The 25,111-nt window shown below is 31.2% G+C and overlaps 1 protein-coding gene across 1 annotated transcript; it reads right to left on the bottom strand.

Annotated features, from left to right (window-relative positions):
• Nucleotides 1–15,116: 15,116 nt before the first annotated feature.
• On the bottom strand, nt 15,117–15,860 carry LOC122507554. Its single transcript, XM_043620339.1, has one exon. The coding sequence runs from the start codon at nt 15,858–15,860 to the stop codon at nt 15,117–15,119; it is 744 nt and encodes a 247-aa protein (XP_043476274.1).
• Between the last annotated feature and the right edge of the window lie 9,251 nt (nt 15,861–25,111).

Here is a 25,111-nt window from a genome sequence, read left to right on the forward strand (position 1 = left end):
ATTTCCATAAAAAAGCAATCAATTTCTTAGATTCATTTACAATTCAGCAGAAATGTTTTTAGAACTTCCCGAAAATAAGTAAGAAAAGGTTTTAAAATTGACAAAAAGTTTTCTAAATAAAAAAGAATGTACTATTCGCGCATTGACTGAATTCATTGGCTATCTTGTTTTTTCTGTTCAGCAATTAAATACAGTTGGTTTTACACAAAAATCTTAGAACAAGAAAGCCAACAGCTCACATTCTTACAGTTTTTAAGACCTCGGGGAACGAGAATTTTCTATTCATATCCTAGAACTAAATTGTGGAAAGAGTTATAGCGTTTAAGTGTGTAATATCATCCGTGACCATGTTTTTCTCGCCCGAAATATGTTCAATACAGTTCGTAAATTGTGAAATGAGATTTTTTTAATTTTGTTGTCGGGTTGATATTTTGTCTGATTTCTGGATTAGTGCGTAAAATAAGTTTGTGGTCTGTTACTACTGTGAATTCGCAGGAACACAAGAAATCTTTGAAATATTTAATAGCTTCGAATATTAGCGTCAATTCTTGGTCGTAGGTGGTATTCTGAGTTTCAGCTGGTGTTAATTCTCGAGAGAAGAAAGTGAGTGGTTTCCAAATGTCGTCAATTTTTTGTTTTTGGACTGACCCAATTCCTGTATCTGACGCGTCTGTTATCAATCGTGCTTCCGCGTTGTCACACGGGTGTGCGATTCTTACAACTTCGTCTAGGTCAGCCTTAATTTTCTCGATTGCTTCTAAGCATAAGGTGTTTCTCGTATTCTACACGGGTTTCTGACGCGATGAGTTTATCGTCTATATATACGAATACAAAATTTAATTCCGCTAGTGCGTTATAAATGTATCGTTGAAATGTTTGTCCTGCATTTCGCAGTTCGAACAACATCGACGTGAATTTAAACAATCTGAAGGTGGTGTGTTTTGTAGCATGTTAAAAAACTAAAATTTAAATAATAAAGCGTGATGTAAGGTTACATAATTTAATAATTTATTTTTAAAAGCATAATATGTCTGATTCAGTACAATTTAGCTCATTTTAATTTGACCTGCTTTATGGTAGGGCTCAGACAAATGTGTGGAAATTCCAAAATTGCCCTGAATATCACTTAAGATTGTCAACAATATATAATAAAATTATGTTTTTACAAAACGTGCTTTCTAAAGCAAAGTTTTAGCCTTGAAAGATTATCCTTTTTAGCTATTTGGTTTTTATAACAGTAATTATACTATAAACAAACAAAAGATATTGTACAAAAATGTTCTTCGACAGAACAGGGTGGTGATTATCGCTGTTTTTGGGACATCCTCGGTAGCTATGGGTATTTGATTTCTCCGGGAATTAGTTGCGCGCGTGTTGAGTTTCTTTGCACAGCTCTGTTGTGCAGTTCGGAAAATTTGCCGAACCATGAAGATTAGTCACCTCTGGAAATTCGTTAATGATGTTTGCATATTCACTTGTCTTGTCTATTTTACTCATGGTGTAGCGTTTAGTACCGTAGGCTGATATTCGTGTAGTTATTTGCAGCGTATACTAAAAACATTGCCCATTAGCGATATTTCTCATTCGGTTGAGAATAAAGAAGAGATTCCCGTTTAATTGGCGCATTCGGATCATTTGGACGCATTGCAATATTTCCGAATCAACACCTGCTGATTAAGATTAACCGAATTACTTTTTAATATACGCTTTCCCGAATTTGGGTCCACTGACATTACTAATCAAAACCGTGATGCATGGACAAGCTAAAAAAATTACGTATCGGGGAAGCGGAGTTTATTGGATCCCGCTTTAAAAACACTTACGAAAACGTAGATCTTTGTATATTTTGTTTTCTTTTTATTATATTATGAATTTATACATTAAAATATAAAAATGAGGATTAAGATTTAAAATATAACGAACTGTTAGATTTGCGAAGTACCCTGGGAAATACACACACTGTTCTGAGTGCAAGGCAGGATTAATTTGTGTAGGCGCAAAATTCTTGAAAGAAAAACACTGTTTTGTTATTTGTCTATTCCACTACGTGGTACTGTAGTCGCATAGTCAATTTTTTCCGTGTACGTTATCGCAATATTTTTATCCTTATGACATTGCGGGGTCCTCTGGACCCCGGTTGCCAGTTCGTGCCGGTAAAATGTTTTAACCACTTGAGCGGCAGGGCGTCAGAATTGGCGTCGGGCGTAGAAGTGACAGAAGCAGCAGAAAGGCGTCAAAACTTGACTCCGATTTTCTAATTCTGTTAGGAGATTTATAATATCAAAATAAAGTATTCTTTCTTTTAAGATTAAAGAAGTCATAAGTCTGTTCTTTTATCTTAAAAAAAACTTTATTTTGATATTATAAATCTCCTTACTGTAGTGTAAGTGGTGCCATCTAGGAAACTAGAAGGATACGACGGAATGAGAGGAATGAGCAGAGCATCATTCCGTTGCCTACCTTGAGACAAGCATAACACTTATCACAATAAACTACACATTAACCCTAGAAGGAGTAACTGGGGTGTCTGGACACCCCAAGCAAAATTCAAAGTATTCCCATGGCTTAACCAATAATTTTTTTTACGCTCAAAACCCGTTGATAATTTAGTTTGAACCTCTATCTTTTGACACCTGTATGTGCCGCCAAATGTTTTGCTCTAGGAAGAGCTCTATCTCCTGTTAAAATACGTCTGGGGTGTCTAGACACCCCAGTTACTCCCTTACGTTAGAAAAATTGTCAAGATAAGTAAATTCAAATTTAAAAAAAAATCTTTTTTAATCAGTTAAAATCATCTGATAAAGTATAAATTGATAGGTTATGCATGAAAAAGTTGTATTTTATAGAAAAGAAACATTTTTATACAAAAATTCTTTTTTTTTGAAAAATAGACATTCTGTATTTGTAACAACTTATGAAATTTGAGTTAAAATTTATTAAAAATTTCTGTGCTCTCTCTGCAGTCAGAAATTAAATTGTAATACAAAAAAATGTAGTATATGACAGTCAAATTTAAATTATAAATTCTATATTGATAATAATATTTTAACATAGGTATATTAGAGGTATTAAGAATTGTTAATTAAAACTTTGATTAAATATTAATTTACAGAATCATTTCATAAGTTAGTAATTTTAATGTTAAAATATTCAGATATATTAAGTTTGTAAAATTTCTAATTCTTAACACCATTTTTAGTAAATATTAATTGTTTAAGTCCATTTTATAGTTCATTTTTATGATTTTCACTATTCGTCAATTGTCTTTAATTTCTTTCACTTCAGATGTTCAAATAATTATGCTTTTTGGAAGTAATACAAAAACTAATTTTTTCCCCTAAAAGTGTATCTATTTAACTTTAAAAACCTGAAATAGTTTTTAAATTAGTCAAATTTTTAAGAAAGTAAATTAACGTACTCCTTCTAGGGTTAATATTAATATCCTTGTAGTGTTTCTTATCCGATTCATTTTTATCCTATTAACTATTATTATAAACTAGTATCAACTCTACATGGTGGCAGCAGTGGGATAAAAGAAATTGAACAATAATAGTTAAAAGAAAAAGTTTGTTGTCAGTAAAAAGTGGCTTGTGCAAACGGATGCTCAGAACTAAGTAAAAAAAAGAAAAAAAAAAGTTTTGTGATATACTAAAGCAACAATGTCGGAAGAAAATGAAAATATCGTTCAAGATGGAAATCAGAGGATAAGTGTAAATCTGCCTCTTCGACCAAGTGTAAAACCTCCAAATGAACTAAACTTCAACGACGCAGCAGCATGGCCAGCATGGGAAAAAAGGTTTTCTCGTTACTTATCTGTTTCAGGACTCTAGGAAAATAGTGACGCTGAAAAAATTGATAACCTCATCTACATTATGGGACAAAAAAGCGAAGAAATTTTCGCCCAATTTCTGCCACAGCCACAGACATACGATGCAGCTATCACAGCTTTCGAGAACTATTTTATTCCGGGGAGGAATATAATTAATGAACGTTTTAAGTTTAACTCCCGAATTCAACAAAAGGTAGAGCCAGTTGACTCCTTTATAACTGATGTACATTCATTACCAGAACAATGCAATTTCGGCGCATTCAAAGAAGAATTGATTCGAGATTGAATTGTAGTCGGAATGTTGGACGCAAAACTCAGTGAATAGCTACAACTAAGACAAAATCTCACACTTCAAGAGACGGTGTTAGCTAAGAAACAAGCGGTAATCCAACAAATACAAAATATTATTATACGTGAAAAACATAGAGAGGATAGAAAAGACAGAGTCAACTATACAAATCGAGTTTCTAACCTACAAAATAGAAATGGACTACAACAAGAGATGACACATCACGGATCCTCGTCACAAGTTTCAACAAATAGGAATTCCTTTTCAAATATTCAAAAAAAATAATTTTTAATTTTAATTAATTTTCAAAACAGGTTATTTTAAATTTTTTTCAGTAACAGTAATGCAGGCATTCTTGTATAATGACAGTCTCAACTCTGAAGAATGCAGAGAGCTATTACTGAATTACTTAGGTGCAGTCAGAACCCGCAGGTCTACATTGTTATTAAATTTCTTTTAAACTATTTTCTGTCCCACTCTGAAAATTACATGGCTCATTGGAAAAAACCTCAGCTTTCCGATGAAATTATTAAAAAAACAAATAAATAACCAAAGCAGTCAAAAATCAAAAATAAAAATTATTTTTGCAAAAAAAGAAGTTAAAATTTTTTTTTTTAATTTTATTGAAGGCATCAGAAAGTACATGAAAAATGCTTTAAAATCCGTTATTCACAAATTAAAATCCATAAAGTTTTATCCAACTTATAGGGATTTCAAAATGTCAAAGTTCTCTAAAATGTGAAAATCTTTTAAAATCCGTTATTCACAAATTAAAATCCATAAAGTTTTATCCAACTTATAGGGATTTCAAAATGTCAATGTTCTCTGAAATGTGAAAGTTTTACCTACTTTCTACAATTTTTTTTCAAATATTTTGGGAATTTGTTACTCTTATATAGGAGAACAAATTACCGAAATACCAAATCAATCCCACAACTTTTTTTTAAGGTGGTCCACTTCAGAAATTTCGCCCCATGTGCTTACTAGCGTCCTGCATATTTCTTTAAAATAATCTCCCTCGAATCTACAAAAGGTAAAACAAATTTATCTATTTATATATTCTGGTAATAATTATTAAAACAAATTGTATGCTTCAATAAATGTCTAATGTCCCAATTAATTTTAATTATCTAATTCTAAATTTTATGTAAATTTCTTTGTCTTAAGACTATAAACCAAAGAGGAATTTTTAACAATCAAAACCAAAAGGTAAGCAAACCAAGCACTAAAATCGCAATTTTGCAACAGCCGATTCTTCCACAAAAATTAACATTTTTACACTTTCTTTACAAAAATGGAAAATTAAAGTGTCAAAGTTTCCAATGAAATCATTTTTGACTAAGAGCAATAAAAAGCAATTAGAGCAATTCCACGGGAAGTGATCTGAAGAATTTTCGATGATTTTAGCAATATTAATAATACTTACCGAATTTGTTCCCTTATATACATGGAATAAAAATGTATAAAAGTTTTTTCAAAATTTTTTGAGTTACCGCTTACTCAAAATTTTGGTCGGTTTTTCAAAAAAGACACATAACTTTTTTCTTTGTTAACCGATTAAGATAATTTTTTTTGGAAAATACTCATAATAAGAAGCACTTTAAAGAAAAAAATAAAAAGAAAAAAAAAATTTTTTTTTGCCTGAAAAAATTTTAAAAAAATTTTTTGAATCAAAATTTTGAAAAAAATACCTCTTCGATTTGAAAATTTTTTTTTGTAGTTATTGTCTATAAAGTCAAGAATACTTCCTATAAATTTAATTATGGGACAACAGTAACTTTACGAGAAAAAAAATAAAATGTCCAGCGCGGCATGCCGGGACTCGTGCATGTATTCGCTTATGGCGGCGCAAGTTTCGTTCCAAATCACTCTACAAGTCACAATTTTTTGCCAAAACGATTTTTCTTTTTTTCGAAATCTTCGTAATTAAGTTTTCTATCGATCTCTCGAGCCCGGTTTTGAAATTTTGTTTTTAAACATTTTTTAATAACAATAAGCTTTAAAAAAATCATAAAATCGTAAAATATATTTTTTTCAGCTTCAATCATTCAGAAAATTAATCAAAAAACCTATTAAAAGAATGTTTGAATGTTTCTGATGTATAACAACAGTATACCAATTTATTAAATTGTTTAAACAATTAATTGTTATTTCTTTCCTAAACTGTACTTAGGGTTAGAAACTTCTAGTTTTTTCTCAATTGTTTAATTTTTTTTGTTTAAACAATTTATTTTTTGTAAAGTTTTCAATTTTACTAAACTTAAAACTAGAAACTTATTATATAATTTATAGTTTTTTATTTTTTAATGAATTGTACTTTGAAAATACTATAAACTTTAGCCCTAAATGCAATTTATGAAAATATGGCAACAATTCATTGGCTAAACAGTTTTATAATAAATAATTTTTTTTTTATCATCAGTAGATGTTTTACTCATGAAAAATTGTAACAATTGAGAAAAAACTAGAATTTTTCATGAAACAATTTTTTATGAGTAAAACATCTACTGATGATAAAAAAAAAATTATTTATTATAAAACTGTTTAGCTAATGAATTGTTGCCATATTTTCATAAATTGCATTTAGGGCTAAAGTTTCTAGTTTTTTCAAAGTACAATTCATTAAAAAATAAAAAACTATAAATTATATAATAAGTTTCTAGTTTTAAGTTTAGTAAAATTGAAAACTTTACAAAAAATAAATTGTTTAAACAAAAAAAATTAAACAATTGAGAAAAAACTAGAAGTTTCTAACCCTAAGTACAGTTTAGGAAAGAAATAACAATTAATTGTTTAAACAATTTAATAAATTGGTATACTGTTGTTATACATCAGAAACATTCAAACATTCTTTTAATAGGTTTTTTGATTAATTTTCTGAATGATTGAAGCTGAAAAAAATATATTTTACGATTTTATGATTTTTTTAAAGCTTATTGTTATTAAAAAATGTTTAAAAACAAAATTTCAAAACCGGGCTCGAGAGATCGATAGAAAACTTAATTACGAAGATTTCGAAAAAAAGAAAAATCGTTTTGGCAAAAAATTGTGACTTGTAGAGTGATTTGGAACGAAACTTGCGCCGCCATAAGCGAATACATGCACAAGTCCCGGCATGCCGCGCTGGACATTTTATTTTTTTTCTCGTAAAGTTACTGTTGTCCCATAATTAAATTTATAGGAAGTATTCTTGACTTTATAGACAATAACTACAAAAAAAAATTTTCAAATCGAAGAGGTATTTTTTTCAAAATTTTGATTCAAAAAATTTTTTTAAAATTTTTTCGGTCAAAAAAAAATTTTTTTTTCTTTTTATTTTTTTCTTTAAAGTGCTTCTTATTATGAGTATTTTCCAAAAAAAATTATCTTAATCGGTTAACAAAGAAAAAAGTTATGTGCCTTTTTTGAAAAACCGACCAAAATTTTGAGTAAGCGGTAACTCAAAAAATTTTGAAAATTTTGAAAAAACTTTTATACATTTTTATTCCATGTATATAAGGGAACAAATTCGGTAAGTATTATTAATATTGCTAAAATCATCGAAAATTCTTCAGATCACTTCCCGTGGAATTGCTCATTAGTAAAGTAACTAATTAAAATGACCTGTAAAATAGCAATTCTTGACGCGTCGCAAAAATAAAACTGTTTGACTATATCAACCGCACGGATGTTGAAGAAGTCCCATGTCAGCGATTGGACCTCCAACATGTGGAAAGGGAAATTTTTCCCTTTCCTCCTTGTAATTATAAGAGAAAAAAAACTTCTTCATCGTCCGTGCGGTTGAAATAGTCAAACACTTTAATTTTTCGCGTCGTGAACTCTGTTGCTCTCTGCGCATGAGCAGACCGTACCAAGGTCGCAATGATATCACCATGCGAAAATACACATTTTGTTTTCGACTGAAACTTAGTTGAGGAGCAAGTTTTCAAAACCCGATAAATCCATTTTTTTAAAATGAGCTATATATGGTTTCTATACATTCCGAACACGAGAAATATGAAAATTTTAGTTTTATTAAAAAAAAAAATTTTTTGTATTAAAATTATGCTTTTATATTTGCTTATTTTGTCGAAAAAACATTTTTTTCTTTCATAAAAATATTGAATTTTTAAAATAAAACTGCATAGATCCCTGCAATAGTTTTCCACAATTTACAAAAATGAAACAAAACTCGATAAATCCTTAGTTCTAAGTTCTTTAAGCACATTTATAATTGTTATATTTATAAAATTATAAAATTAATTTTATGAAAATAGATGATAAATATGTTAGATTTTAATATCCTATAATGATTTTAACGTTTTATTTGCTTGATTTCTTCGTAATAATATTTAAAAACCAGGTAAAAAAATTGTTATTCTATGTGAAGTTCGTTAACGACGGACTTCTCTCAAATAAACAAGCATTTGTTTTCAAGCGTTTTGGTTATGACAAATGCTGTTATATTGTCTACATTGAATTGTTCAATTTAATTAAAATGATATAAAAATGGAATCTTCAGTGAAAGATATTAACCAAGGCACCAGGAAGCGTAAACGTGTTCAGGAAAAAAGTGATGAACAAATTTCAAGGTAACTAATTCAAAATTAGTAAAAATATAACTTTATTCTCAAGTAACCTAAGCTATGACGCAATGTTAAATTCTTTTTTATTTAAAAAATTAATTAATTTATTTATTTAATTTTATTAAAATTAAATTATTAAAAATTTAATTAGTTTTTTTTTATTAAATATTAATTTTAATTAAGAAATATTTTTAACAGAGACAGTTTTGTTATTTTCTGTTTTATATTCAACAATTTTAAATTAAGTAATTACCTAGGTATAATTTTTTTAGATATTCTGATCCTGAACTCCGAAATTGGATTCGACCATGCAAGCACGATACAAAAACTTATGGTTGTACCAGAATTAAGCTCTCCGAAATTTAAAAAATTAGAAACGTTTTTTTAGAGAATCCGAATAGAAATGTTTAAAATGTTAAATTGAATTCTATGATTGGCGTAAACGATCCAGAGCGTAGAAGATGCAAAGATGAAAATTCAACGAAGAAAAAAAGATCCATGTCGATAAGTTTATTTTTGAAAAATAGAAATGGAAAACAGATACAAGTTTTTCAAAAAATTTTTCAGTGCGCTCTAAGTTTAAAGATGAATCGCATCCGTACTGTTGCTAAGGATATACAAGAAGGTCGTGTTCCACGAGAGAAAAGAGGAGGTGACCACAGAGGACACAAGTTAGCAAATCAGAAGGAAGCGGTGAAAGAATTTATCGGTAATTTGCATGTAATTGAAAGCCACTATTCACGAAGTAATTCCAAACGGATTTATTTACCGGCAAATTCGTCCACATCTAAACTTCATGCTTGTTATAATCAGAACAATCCTGACTTGCAGGTAAAGTACGATATGTTTTGAAAAATATTCGTTACCAACTTCAACATTGGATTTTCTTCACCTGCAAGTGATTGTTGTACTACATGCACTCAATTTAAAAATCGAATCAAAGTTGAGACTGATCAAAAAAAGAAACTCGATTTAATGACTGGTCAACGAATTCACAAACTGCGAGCATCAGCTTTTTACGAATTAGCGAAGGAAAATCCGGACAATACATATTCCTTCTGTTTCGATCTGCAGCAAGTCCAACAATTGCCTAAAACTCCAATTCAAAAAGCTTTTTACTCTCGACAGATTAGTTTCTACAATTTCTGCTGCGTACCTATGGGTGCTAAAGATCCGACTTTTTTTATTTGTGACGAAAGTCAAGCAGGTCGAGGTTCGATACAGATAGGATCAGCGTTATGGAATCACTTGCAATCTCTTGATTTGGAAGAAATAAATCATCTTTGCCTTTTCTGTGATGGCTGTCCTGGACAGAATAAAATCTCTCACGTCGTTCATGTCTTGTTAAACTGGCTTTAAAACTATTCGCCTCCAAACGTATCTGATATGACGATTATATTTCCAGTTAGAGGACACAGTTTTCTGCCTGCGGATCGAGTATTTGGTAGAGTCGAAAAATTATTACGCAAGCATCCTACAATTACTCTAACAAGCGAGTACGAGGCATTATTGTCGGAAATTGGATGTGTAAAACCGCTTGGAGTAAAATGGGAATTTTATGACATAAAATCTCTGGAAACATTCTACAAAAAAGTTGAAGGAATCTCAAACATTAAGAGGATTGTAATTCAGAAATTTCCCACAAAGGAGGGAAAAATTCGGTGTAAAGTAACGTGTAATCAGTATTACAAAGAAAGCGAAACTGAAGTACCGAAGATCTTATTAAAACGCGGAAAGTCTGATGCAGATATAGAGCTGGATAAAATTAATTTAATACACAAAATTTCGCAGGAAAAGCTTGAAGATGTTGAAAAATTGCTAATTAAGCAATTTAGCGACGCTTGGGATCAACTACAGAATTTACAGTGGTATCGTACTCTTTTAAATTGTCATAACAGAAATCCTACTGCGACACTTCTTGATGACGAGGAAACCGAAGAAATTTGCGACTGCTTGGATGAAGACTGTGGTTTCCATGTTTAAAATTAACATAAAAAATGTTTAAAAAGCATTGTTAAATTTATAAATTCTTAACTTTGTAAACAGCAATCAACTAAATAAACTTAGAGACTTTAATTTTATTAATAAAAAACACATGAATCTAATTGTTTATTAAATTTAACACGATAAATGATTTTAGTGTCTATATAAATATATATATATATATATATATATATATTTTCTCAGATTTTATAATTTTCATTTTGTTTGTACATAATTTTTAAAACACTAATATTATCATGAACCTTTTTTGTTTTTATTAGCGCGAAAAAACGGATCAACGTTTCATTGGCGGTTGGAAACATGACATTTCACTTTAAGGTTGAGTTTAAAAATAACTGTCATTGAATCTACTGGAACTAAACAGAATATGTCCAAACCTATAAGAAACCAAAACTGGATAAATCCAGTGTCCGGAAACAAAACTAAATAAATCCATTTTTATTTTTTAAATATAATCAATAACTAATTACATAAAAAAATTTTTAATACTGTGAATGAATGTAGTGGATCGTCTGCGTACATAATCGTTTTTACTTTTATTTTACCTCAATTAGTTTTAAAGATCCAACGTTTGTTGGTTTATCTTAAAATCACTTCAATTGGATTTATTAGGTTTTGAAAACTTGCTCCTCAGTTGTTTTCTCATGTTTTCACTTATGCAAGGTTTAGTAACCAAATTCGACACTTCAGTTCACCATTTCCATAAAGAAAATTTATGGAGCCTACAATCGAAAATTAAACAACTGTACACAATCTTGGCGTTTCTATTCCCGTCAACCAACCATCACAACAACAGCTCCAATCCAACAAGAGGAGCGTCCGACCTGCTAGCTGGTCCGATAAGTCAAATAACGACTGCTTTTCACAAAACACTTGCAAACGCGTTCGTGAATCAGAATCACAACTGAGTTCTAAGAGTGAGTCTACATCTTTTGACCCCAATTCCAAAAATTTTTTCCTTAACAAAACCTTTTCACGGCAAGCAACTCCAACAACCCTATCAAACAACAATAATAATTTTGAATGGTAATCCTCCTCAATTACTTCCAAGACAAACTTAAGATATTCCCAATCCATGAATCAACCATCCATAGTAATCCTCCAATTCGATTCTAAGCAGGACCTATCTGTGAACATCGGTCGTTACAATCCGATTGATCTCGCAAAAAAATCAGAGCAATTACTCCAGGCCCCTTAACGATTTCTGCTAATAGCCAAAATAGCACTAAGATAATCTGTGCAAATTATTCCGATGCAAACAAAATCCTCGAACACTACAATAATAAGAATCAACCATACCTTGCATTTCCTCCAATTTCTCTATTTTATAAAAAGGGTTTCATCAAAAACATCGATACTAAAATTACTCTCCTGGAACTACTCGAAAATGTGGACGTTCTATCAAAACCAGTAATCCTCTCTCTTAAAAGGCGAGTTAACCCAGGAAAGTTTTAAATGCAAGAGTTATTCTTCTCCCAAACTCCCCTCTTCACTCTTCACGATCAAAGAATTCATCATCATCGAAATCTCACCTTTCCCTGTTCTTAACTTAATGCTCCCTCCCCCTTTTTCATCATCATCCTCCTCTCAAGTTTTTCTTGCCCCCCTTCCAATCTCCAATCTTTTCCAACATCAACTCCTAAACAATCTTCTAATTAACTCTCTAATTCACAACTCATCGATAAAAATCCAAATCAAGAACATTGAAAATTCTTCAACTCAATCGTTGATAACATTCAGACCAAACTCTCCTTTATTGAAAAATCATTTGAAGAAACAAACATCTCATCTGATATGTCTATGAGGCAAATCGATGATGAAAAGAATGATTAAATTATCTATTAAACTTTCAATTCTCATAATGTTTTTTAACGCTAATCCGAGGTATCATGATTTTACACCCAGCAAGCGTTATCACCTCGAAAGTCGATCTTGGTGATTGGTGGAATGAATTTTTTGAATTAGGTTCTGTTGGTATTGAATCAACTAAAGGTCAAATTGTCATTGTTTCTCTTTACATTCCTCCCAATAATCGAATTGATATAAACATTTGGAACAGACTGCTCATTCAACTTTCTTAATTCTCTCTCACGCATAATCATCACAGGAGACATTAACTTACACTCGTTACTCTCGGACATTTAACATACAATTATAATGGTTCGAATCTCACAGAGTCTCTATCTGATTTTGATGTCATGAACGACGATACCCCCACCTACTATAACATCCATTCTGGTTACTCTAGTGTGTTCGGCCTGGTAATTGACTCTACATCACTCGTCAACAATTTAGATGTTAGTGTTTTAAATGACACCTTCTCCTCCTCTTCTTCTTTTCTGCACATGAGTGAGAAATATGAGAAATGAGCGATATTGAGAAAGTCTTTATTCTTTTGTTTCTTTTTTCTCATCTCGTCTCATCTCATAAATTACTATTCTCAAATCGTTTAATATCTCAAACATTAACCTCTTGTCAGTAAAACATTTGAATATCTGATGTCAGATTTCCAAAATTTAAAATACACGGAGAAAAAGGAACAGTTGTCACATCCAGATACATGGATATCACAGCCATATTATATTGAAAAATACGGGATATCCATAGTAAAGGTTGCTGCATCCATATTCTATGGCTGGCTGTATATTGTTGGAGCAGCAAATGATCTATGGTTGGGTGATCCATAGTAATAGAAATGGGAAACAAAAGAATTAGAATCACTCAATTAATTAAATTCCATGTCACTTGAGATATTTTATACACATTTTTGTTAATTAATACACACCACTTATTGAATAAGTGCATATTAACGAAATAAATTATTAACCGATGGGGGGAGACACAAACCCTAGACCTAACGCATACTAAACACTAACGCTATCCACTACACTATACACACAACTACAATATCTGAGCATATAATATTCCTTATATACTCTACACATATTTCATGAAAATGAATTTACATAAAAACTAATAGACAATAACGATAATAAATAATAAACAATTATAACACTATTTATACACAATATAAACTCACAACGTGATTATATAGACGTGACAGGAAACCGACGCGACGGACAAATTGAGACGACCATTTTTAAATGGATGCCATGATAATGAATTGCGCGCAACATGTATCGAAATTTTGAACTAACTATGGATCTCCCAACCAAAGTTTATATGGATGAGGCAGCCATATGTGAAAATCCATAGCATGAATTGTAAGCCCAACCATGCCTATGGATGTCACATCCATATTTGATTTAACAATATAATATGGCTCCCTCATCCATTGAATATGGAATGTGCTTCCATTCTGAAAGTTGTCTCTTCCATTGAATTGGATAACACAACAATATTCTGCTCAACAATATTTTTATGGATATCTCTTCCAGACCTTTTCTTTCCGTGTAGCAGATCGTTAATGGCAAACAACAATTTTAAATATTTACTTATTTCTTTAAACCGTTTGTGGCCCAAAAACTATTTTTTTCACCAGGCAGGAAAGGGGTTAAACTATTCAAATATTATTTTTTCGTTCATCAATATTTCCAACAATAATTAATTGCGGATTTTGTTTAATTAAAATTAAATATTTTTAATTCATTCATATAATTTTATCCATGGTTCAAGGTTTATTATATTTATGTTCTTTAATTAATTGCAATACATTCAAAAATACTGTAAAAAATGTTTTCTTAAATAGATCAGAAATAGATCAGAGAATTTTTTTAAATTCTTTTAATTAAAATGTATCTAATTATAAAATACAATATAATTTTTTTAAATTTTGTTTAATACATTCTTCTCAAATTATAATTTTTTTATAATTCCCTAGAAAAACGCGTGCTTGTTTAACACTATTATCACTAGCCTTTATATTAATTAAAGCAGTTAATAGCAAAATTTAAGAAGCTATTATCGCGCTGCAAGCTGTAGAACTTGGGCTATTTAACGACGTGTCAGTTTCTTTGATTGAATCGTCTCTTTGAGAGTTATTGTCTCTTCCCTCATAATGTAACAATGTATTGTGTTTCTTACCACACTTACGGAAACCGGACCATTTACAATCTGTATTAAGGTGACCGCTATTCAAATAATATGAGACAAGCGTCTCACATTTATATAATTTGTGTTCGGCATTACAAATAATACACATATTAGATTTTCCTGTCACCATGAACGTTTGTTTTTTCTGCGAATTATTCTGTGATTTATTTTTCCCGATAGAGTTACTTGAATTACCAGAATGGTTTGAATTCATATTCAAATTAATTGTCGCGATTTGTAAAATTTGACAGCGTTGTTCCAAAAACGTTAGAAACTCTTTCATTTCTGGCATATCGGATCCCGTAACCGATTCTTCCCATTCTTTGTGAGTCATTCTGTCGAGTTTCAAAGTTATAAGATAAATTATTAATGTATCCTACGAATCTACCGGTTCATTTAATGATTTTAAAGCTCGCAAATGAATTTGCACGAGGTCTAGTAATTTTTTCAATTCTTGAGCAGATTCTTTTCCCAATTTTGGATATTCTATTAACGCGTCTACATGAGTTCGAATTATGATACGTTTGTTATCAAATCGTTTTTTAAGCAACTCCCAAGCGATTGAGTAATTTTCTACCGAAGATTCTAGCGAAGAGATAATTGACATTGCCTCTCCTTTAGGACACGATCTTAAATAATGCAATTTTTGTAAGTCGGAGAGATCTCGATTATCGTGAACCATTGATGTTAATGAATTAAAAAAGTCTAATAATTTATCGTATGCACCATCAAAGGTAGCTAATTCGATAGTTGGCAAACGAATATGACTTTGATAAGAAGAGTTTTGATGCACGACGTTTGCTTGTAGTTCATTATTTAATACCCGTGCATTTTCATTGTTAAGCAAGTCGTGGGCAAAACTCAACTCACTGTAGTAAGATGTTTCGAAAGAATCATAATCAGTGGAATTTGTGTCATTAGATAATGCGTCAATTTGAGATTGGACCTCTTCAAATTTCTCTAAAATGCCTTCGATTTTCTGTACCCGCAAACGAATTTCAGTAAATTTTGCCTTATTTTGCTCATTGCTTATAAAAATAACAAATTTCGTGAATTTAGAGCTAAGTACTCTTCTTTCGCCTTTCAAGTCTACTAACTGTTGTGCCGAATCGAGTGACATGGTTAAATGTAATTGTTTACTCTTGAAAAATAATTAATGACTAATGACTGGAATAATATGAGGATTTGGATATAGAGATATTCAAAAACTTCCCTTTCTCTTGATAAGTGTAGACTGGCGTTGGATTCCGTTGGTGAGTCCCCAGACGATGATTGTATTCCTCAGGATGTTTGACTTTGTACCTGGCATTGATCACTTGTATTGTCTTAAAATTTCCACTTCTGTATCGTGTAATTATTTATGTAACTTAATTTAATGATAATGTCCCTTTTTAATAATTCACTGTCACTATAAATTTCCGACGTAGATCGTCAGTTTGTTTAACCCTTTATCACCCGAGCAAAACATAGAAAAGATATAAACCAATGAGATGCCATTCCTAAGGTTTTCGGGGTCGCTGATTACGAAGTTGATGTCAGATTGACATTTTGACAGTTGACAGCTGTCAAAACAACTCAACTTTTGTAAAACAGATTTATTTTTTATAAAGAGACTCCGTAAAGGGTTTTTGGGGTCGCTGATTACGAATTTTATGTCAAATTGACAGTTGACAGCTGTCAAAACAACTGTCAACTTTTGAAAAACTGTTTTATGTTTTATAAAACCCTTTTACGGACATTTTTAAATAAACCAAATTACTCTTTATAAAATTGACAATTATATCAAATGTCAACAATTAAATAATTAATTTGAGTTCAAATTCGAAATCTGCGACCCTAAAAACCTTTTTCCGTCACTTTTATTAAAGAGAAATCAGTCTTATAAAAGCTGACAGTTGGTTTAACAGCTGTTAACTGTCAAATTGCCAATCTGACATCAAATTCGTTATCAGCGACCCCGAAAGCTCTTTTGAAGTCTTTTTTATACAAAGTAAATCTGTTTTACAAAAGTTGACAGTTGTTTTGACAGCTGTCAATTGTCAAAATGTAAATTTGACATCAAATTCGTAATCAGCGAACCCGAAAACCCTTTACGGAGTCTTTTTTAAAACAAATAAATCAGTAATGCAAAAGTTGACAATTCTTCTGACAGCTGTCAACTGTCAAAATGTCAATTGGACATCAAATTCGTAATCAGCGACCCCAAAGACCTTAAGAAACTTTTTATTTCCTTTTTATTAATTTTTTAATGTTCGGATAATGCAAGACAATTTTGCTTCGAAGTGTGCGCCATCTTGAATACGCCATTTTTAATTTTTTGCGAATTTTTCAAAATGGCGACGATATTTGTATTCAGTGGTTTAAAACACTTCACATAGTGAGATTAGAAAAAAAATTTTGACTTCAGCGTCTGTACATGAGCTAACTGATTTTTTTAAACAATTTTTCCAATTTGCATAAACATTTTATTATTTTTTTATATTAAAAAAAATTTTCTATTGTTTACTTTTATTTTTTTTTGGATACCTGGACCGATTCTAAGGAAATCAAGTCCAACCCAGTTAAAAATATTAATATTTAAAAAAGTTACAGTGGTTTTTGTAAGTGGGACATATATGTCCCGCAGGCGTTAAAAGGTTAATTAAATTCACAGAATCTTTATCACAAACACACGTTTTGATTGATTGTCTGGTTATCACTTGATGCACGATAGTTGCACACTTTATATCCGGCTCGAAGGACCATGTTTTTACTTGGCACTGCTTTGGAATTATTTTTAATCAATTGCTCGCAATGCCCGCGCGTTAATTTAATAACACGCGGAGAATAAGTATTGTGGAGAGAAAAAACTGACAGTGAAATTTTAAAGGTGAACAAATTCGTTGTTTATTCATTCAAGTTACAAATCGAAGTGCCTGAAGGCTCTGTCAAATAGAGGGTTTACAGTAGTAGGGATATACATTTTTAGGAGTGGGAGGAATTTCAGATTTTTACCTGATTTTTAAATGTTGTCACAGCCTTTCTGTAACAATAAAAAGCCCCTTTACTTTACCCCTATAAAGTAATTTAGTTCTCGTCTACGTGTGAGTTCAAAAGTTTTGAGGATTAAAACATATTTTTAAGGATTAAGTAATAAAATAAATCTTAAGAAAGATCATTTTGCAAGTTTACAGATTCGTAAAATACATCATAAAAAATTGGAATTCATATCTTTACACATCTGTTACTAATTGTCTTTCTAAACAGAGTAGTTGAAACTATTTTCATAATAAAAAAAATAATCAAATCATAAGTTATCAATAATCAAAATGTCTAATAAAATTAAAATATTTGAAAGGTAAAGAAAAACATTTAAGTTTTCAAAAACTCGTTAATGAAAGATTTTAACCTTGAAAATATAAACGTTACAACGACTCAAGATGAAAACACGTAATACAATAACACGCGTAAACACAATATAAATTTATTTTTCATTTACTATTAAGATTACTCAACACCAAAATTAACTTTTTTGTAAAAAGCTTTTAGAAATGAGTTAATATAAATAGATTATTTAAAAAAATGACTTACAATTTTTATGACAATAAATATGTCAAAAAACAAACAAACATGATAAAACATGTATAAGCGATGAAACGTCCTTCATAGACCATGTAACCGGTAAATGTGATGTACAACTCCATCCGTTTTCAATTTGAAGAGAATTTCCCAAAAATTCAGCAATTATCCAAAGTTGACAGGAAAAAAAATATCCAGGCGAAATACTCTCATGGATCAGCCGTAAAATTTATGAAAAGAGAAAAACTCATCAGGGGACAGAAAAGTCCAGAAACGGTTAGTTTTCATACAGGAAGGAAAATACGCATACCTGTTGCATAGGCAGGAGTGATATGCCTATGCGCCGTTTCAAATAGCATTGAAAAACAAGATGACTGCAATCAAAGTGACTTTGCTGTCACGAGACCGGTAGAAAGTCCAAGGCAAGAAGCAATCGCAGCAACGAGTAATCCTCGAAGTATTGTCATTGAAATAAAATTTTTGTCAATATTTCCTCTCGTCTGGAGCAACAGTTGACAAAGTGTTGGCTGATTATTAATTTTGCTTAGAGATAGAGTGATGAAAAATCAACTATTTCCAAAACGTAAATGCCAAGGATTAAAAGAGAAAAATTTTCTCCATAAAATACCATTGAACTTGTACTTGGATTTTCAATATGTCGACAAATATTCTTGGATAATAAAATAAAAACTTTTTTGCACTATTATAACCTCAATGGCCGACGCAAAAAATCACGTCGGGGTCACCACTATGGGAATTTACTATTATTTTAATATTGAATCAGAAGGTTTTCCATATTTTACATGTCACTACTAAATAACAACAATCAAATTAATAACATTAACAATGTATATTTATAGTTTTAATTAACAAATTATGAGGTTAGGCAAATATCACAAGAATAATATCTACACTCTAAGAACAGCCAAAAAGAAGTGTCTTACACATTCAATTGGTAAGGAGCCTTGCTGCAATCGTACAAGTTAAATTCTTAAATAAATAAAATAAATATTATAAGATATAGATAATAATATATCTATATATATCTATATTATATTTTTCTTTAAATTCTTTCGCCGTAAGGAAACGCACATGCGCTAAAGCTGATGACGAATATGACCTTATTTTTAAAAAATTCAAAATGGCGGATCAAATACGGAGGACGGCAAATTTAAAAAATAATTGTATTCTCTTGAAACTTGTACTCAGGGGTTTTTGGGGTAGCTGATTGTGAATATAACCTTATATTTTGAAAATGCAAAATGGCGGATCTAATATGGCGGACAACAAATTTAAAAAATGATTGTATTCTCTTCAAACTTGTCACTCGGGGGTTTTTAGGGTCGCCGATGACCAATATTAACTTATTTTTTAAAAATTCAAAATGGCGGCTCCAATATGGCGGACGAAAAACTTTTAAAATGATTATATTCTTTTGAAACTTGTTACTCGAGGGTTTTTGGGGTCGCTGATTACGAATATAACCTTATATTTCGAAAATTCAAAATGTCGGACAAAAGAATATTTAAATTTAAATTAAATGGTAACGTTTTTCAGCCATTAAAATATTTACAATGTTGCCCGATTGAAGGTAAGCGTTTTTTGGAGAAACTTTTTTTTTATTTTAAAAATTTTTTTCTTTTTTATTGCTTTTTTTATTTAAATTTTTTTTTGTATTTTATATTTTTTAACATTTTTTAAAAGAATTGTAATCTATTCTTACTTTAATTATTTATTTTTTCTATGTCATTCTGAAAAACACTCTTTGCAAAAGTACTGATTGCATTGCTGACATAATAAATACGTTCTTACTTCACAAGTAACCTTAGATCAGTATTTCCTGTTTTGCGACGTTTCTACTTTGTGATTTTTCATATTATGAGCTCCACTTTTTGTCAAATTATGTTTGACAATATCTAACACAAAATCTTTTGCTGGTTTATACCTTTTTGCCTCCTTTTCTAACAGCATTTGACAATATTACAGCATTGGAGATAGACGATTGAATTAAATGCTGTAGCATCGACCAAATCTATTTTTTTGCTTTCAAAGAAGGCATTAAAGTACTGCAATATAGGAGATCAACTCCACCCATAAAATTATTATAATTTGAAAAAGCGTTAGGCATCGAAATTACTATTTTACTTCTACTTTCCTTTGCGTACCGTTTTCTATCACTTAATGGTTTAATACCAGCACATGTTAACAGCAAGTATACTTCTTTTGAATCAAGTAGTGTGATGTAATTTATGACAGTATTTTTTTCATGCTTTACTTTAAAGTCATCCCTTACAGCATTTTTCTCTAAATTAATTTTTTATCCCACATGCACAAAAACGGCGCTTTCTGATAGCAGCCGACAGGGAGGAAAGTCATTCATTTCTTCGACCGTATGAAAATGGCGGCCGTGTTCTCCCAAGGGCAAGAAAATTAGCTGTTCACATGCATTTTTCTTGCCCAAGGGAGAAATCGGCCGCCATTTTCATACAAATCGAACAAGTGAATGACTTTTACTCCCTGTCGTCTGCTATCTGAAATCGCCGCTTTTGTGCATTAGGAATAAAAAATATCGTAAGTAACACGAGAATAAAGGCAGCCAATTTCTTTACGCTGATTTTTGTGACACGAGTTCCGGTCTCGGGACGCCTACGGCGCCCTCGACCTCCACTCGTGTCACAAAAATCACCGTAAAGAAATGGCTGCCTTTCTCCTCTTGTTGCTTAATATACTATGAAATCCTTTACATAATAAGTGCAATTTTTACATCTCGTTTTTATTTTTAAAAAATGACTTTATTTAATAATATTTGCAAAAATTTAACACAACATTTAGAAATTTTTTTTAAATTAAAATTTTAATTAACTGTAGTAAAAATTATTTTTAAAAAAGTATTTGATGGAGAAGCTCTTTGAACCATCATAGTAATTCACGATGGAGAAAAAAAACTCGGAAAATATTCAAGAAAGTAAGTATTTGATTAAAGTTAATAAATTTTTAAAAGATAATTTTTAATTAAAAAAAAAGGTTTTTTCTAAAACAAATATCTTTGTTCTTTCAAGTCATGTTATTTCTCATCGTTTCTAATGTGATTTCAAAAGCTACTATCATTCTTGTTTTTATTTTAATGTTAAAATTGTATATATTAACGATCAGATATTCTTTAAATAAATATGTATTTAAATAAATTAAGTAAGGCGTATCTGCAGATTAATTATAAAGAGGATTTACAAGGAAATTTAATTTAATTTTAAAACGAGAATATCATTATTCTCGGTCGATTTTTTCAGAATCTTGATCGGAAAAGCCGAGACGATACTGGGATCTCGATTATAAAAACCGAGAATATACAAATTCTCGATCGTTTATCGTATCGTCTTGATCGAATGCAGCTCTACTCGAGACATATTTCTAAAAATTAGAAGAGGTTTGAAGTATTCAAAAAAGGCAGATGAAAATCCAAATGATTTTGCTTGGCGAGTGCGTGCCTTCTTGGAAATGTTTAACGCAAATTCAAAACGCTTTGGGTATTTTCAAACTGCTCTTTCGATAGACGAAATGATGGTGAAGTTTAATGGACGGTTACACTTTAAACAATTTATTTGAAATAAACCAGTTTGATTTGGTATCGATTTGGGCCCTATGTGGATCTGATGGCTTTTTGTTTAAAAGCGACATCTATTGCGGGAAAAATTCGAATAATAATGATATATTAATAAAGTGTGCATTAGGCAGTCGCGTACTTTTAAATATGATGAAAAACTGCTTTTATCCACTCCTAGAAAAAAATTAGATGTGTACCACCTCTATTTTGACAACTTTTTCGCAAACCCTGATTTGCTCGTCCATTTGAAAAAAATTGGCTTGAAAGCAACTGATGTTGTCAGGAAAGATCGTGTCAAACAAAAAATAATATTTTTATTTAAAAGCATATTTTTCAATTTAAATTCAAATGAAACAATTTTTGAAATTGAATTTAAATACAATTGATGAAAAACTTTCTATTCATTAGAATCTTTAAAAACAGGAATGTTTTTATGAAAAGTCCAGTCATTCAAGTATAAAAGTTCACGACAAGAACTTTTTGAAAAACTACTTCTGTGTTTACTTATGGTTAAGGAAGCACGTGAGAATAAACGCTCAACAGAAACTGAGGTTGCTTGGGTACTCAGGAAATCTCTTGCCATGCGTGATAAATTAGAAAACTGATGTTCGTGATTTTTCCACCATTTGAGAATATCGGTTTCTTTATCAACTCGCTCAGTATCTAAATAGTAATCGAGTTCTTTGCGCCAGTCTTCTGGGTGTTGACTACTGTGATGGGGTCTTGAATTTTGTCTTTTTGACTTGTCTGGGATCAGGTTGAATTTGTGGCAGACTTTGTTGAACAAAATACTGTGTCTGATAGATCTCTTCGAATTTCGCCATGGACCACTGAACCATTTATTTTTCACACGTTGTCATGTAAACGTTTAACGTTTAAATCTAGGATCAAGCACCAATACAACACAATATATCCAATTGGTTTTGCTGTAATGTTTCATAAGTTTCTCCAATGCTGATCGAAGAACTCTTTGAATTTGTCGACCTATCACGCTTTTATCTTCTTTTTCTAAATGTTTTATTGATGACTCAATTTTGTCAATTAGCATATTAAATGCGACCACAACTGACGGCAAGGTCACATAATTTTTTCCAGACAAAATTGTTGAGATGGTTTTAAAATGACGTAGATATTTCACAACTATGAGCAATAAAAAGTAATTAGTAAAATAACTAATTAAAATGACCTGTAAAACAGCATTTTTGACGCGTCGCGAAAAATAAACTGTTTGAGTATATCAACCGCACTGACGATGAAGAAGTTCCATGTCAGCGATTGGACCTTCAACATGTGGAAAGGGAAATTTTTACCTTTCCTCCTTAAAATTACAAGAGAAAGGGTAAAAACTTCTTCATCGTCCGTGCGGTTGATATAGTCAAACAGTTTAATTTTTCGCGACGTGAACTCTGCTGCTCGCTGCGCGTGCGCAGACCGTACCAAGGTCGCAATGACATCACCATGCAAAAAGGCACATTCTCTTTTTGACTGAAACTCAGTGGTTTTCTAATTTTTTCAGTTATTCAAAGTTTTTTTTTTTTTTAGTAACCAAATTCGATACTTTAGTTCACCATTTCTATAAAAAAATGTGAATTTATCTTTATTTACGCAAATGGGAAGCGCGAAAAAATGTTTCATTATAGACCGAATAGGGAAGCATTTTTTCGCTGTTCCCATTTGTGTAAATCAATAAAAAATCACATTTTCTTTATGGAAATGATGAACTAAAGTATCAAATTTGGTTACTACACCTTGCATAGTTGAAAAAAATGAGAAAACCACTGAGTATCATTCAAAATCAAAACTAAGAATGCATTGACAGCACCATGCACATTTTGTTTTCGACTGAAACTTAGTTATTTTCTCATTTTTTTCAGCTATGCAAGGTGTAGTTACCAAATTCGATACTTTAGTTCGCCATTTCCATTAAGAAAATGTAAATTTATATTGATTTACGCAAATGCGAACAGCGAAAAAATGCTTCATTATAGACCGAATAGTGAAGCATTTTTTCGCTGTTCCCATTTGCGTAAATAAAGATAAATTCACATTTTCTTTATAGAAATGGTGAACTAACGTATCGAATTTGGTTACTAAACTTTGAATAACTGAAAAAATTAGAAAACCACTGAGTTTCAGTCAAAAAGAAAATGTGCCTTTTTGCATGGTGATGTCATTGCGACCTTGGTACGGTCTGCGCACGCGCAGCGAGCAGCAGAGTTCACGTCGCGAAAAATTAAAGTGTTTGACTATATCAACCGCACGGACGATGAAGAAGTTTTTACCCTTTCTCTTGTAATTTTAAGGAGGAAAGGGAAAAATTTCCCTTTCCACATGTTGAAGGTCCAATCGCTGACATGGAACTTCTTCATCGTCAGTGCGGTTGATATACTCAAACAGTTTTATTTTCGCGACGCTTCAAAAATGACATTTTACAGGTCATTTTAATTAGTTATTTTACTAATTGCTTTTTATTGCTCATAGTCAAAAATGATTTTTTTGGAAACTTTGATAATCTAATTTCCCATTTTCGTAAAGAAAGTGTAAAAATGTTATTTTTTGTGGGAGAATTGGATGTCACAAAATTGCGTTTTTAGTGCTGATGTAGTGACCTTTTGGTTTGTTTACATTTCACAACTTGGACATAGCCTTAAGCATCTTCCATTTTTAAAGCTCGGTCAATCATATCGTGAGTGGAGTTCCATCGCGTTTTCACGTCAATTTTGGGTGATAATATTTTTATTCCCACAGTTCCACAACAACAATTTAGCTTAGTTCGCAGCTTTTCTGAATATTTCAGTTTTAAAAAGAGTGTTCTCAATTTTTTACAGGTACACGGAGAGAAAAATCAAGCGTTTGTTGTATGGACAGTTAAGCTTATTTCGTAAAAGAATGCACATGCGCAATATGCGTAAAACTTCTGCTGTATTTGTATAAATTTCTACGTTATCAGCATAAAAGTTCTACCTGTAACGCATGGGACGTCAGTATACTACGATTGCAAGAGATCCATGCTTTTTTAGTATATGTTTCATGCAACTGAGGTATAAAAACATGCCTCTTTAGCAGGACGTTCATACAAAATTAGCATAGGAAGTCTCCATACTACAAACGCTTGATTTTTCTCTCCGTGTAACGAACGACTCTTTCCATCAATAGAAATTTCTATTTCTTTTTCAGATTCATCGTCATTCTCGTCTAGATCAGTTTCGTAC

Source organism: Leptopilina heterotoma, unplaced genomic scaffold, assembly GCF_015476425.1.
Source record: "Leptopilina heterotoma isolate Lh14 unplaced genomic scaffold, ASM1547642v1 Lhet_472, whole genome shotgun sequence".
NCBI lineage: Eukaryota > Metazoa > Arthropoda > Insecta > Hymenoptera > Figitidae > Leptopilina > Leptopilina heterotoma.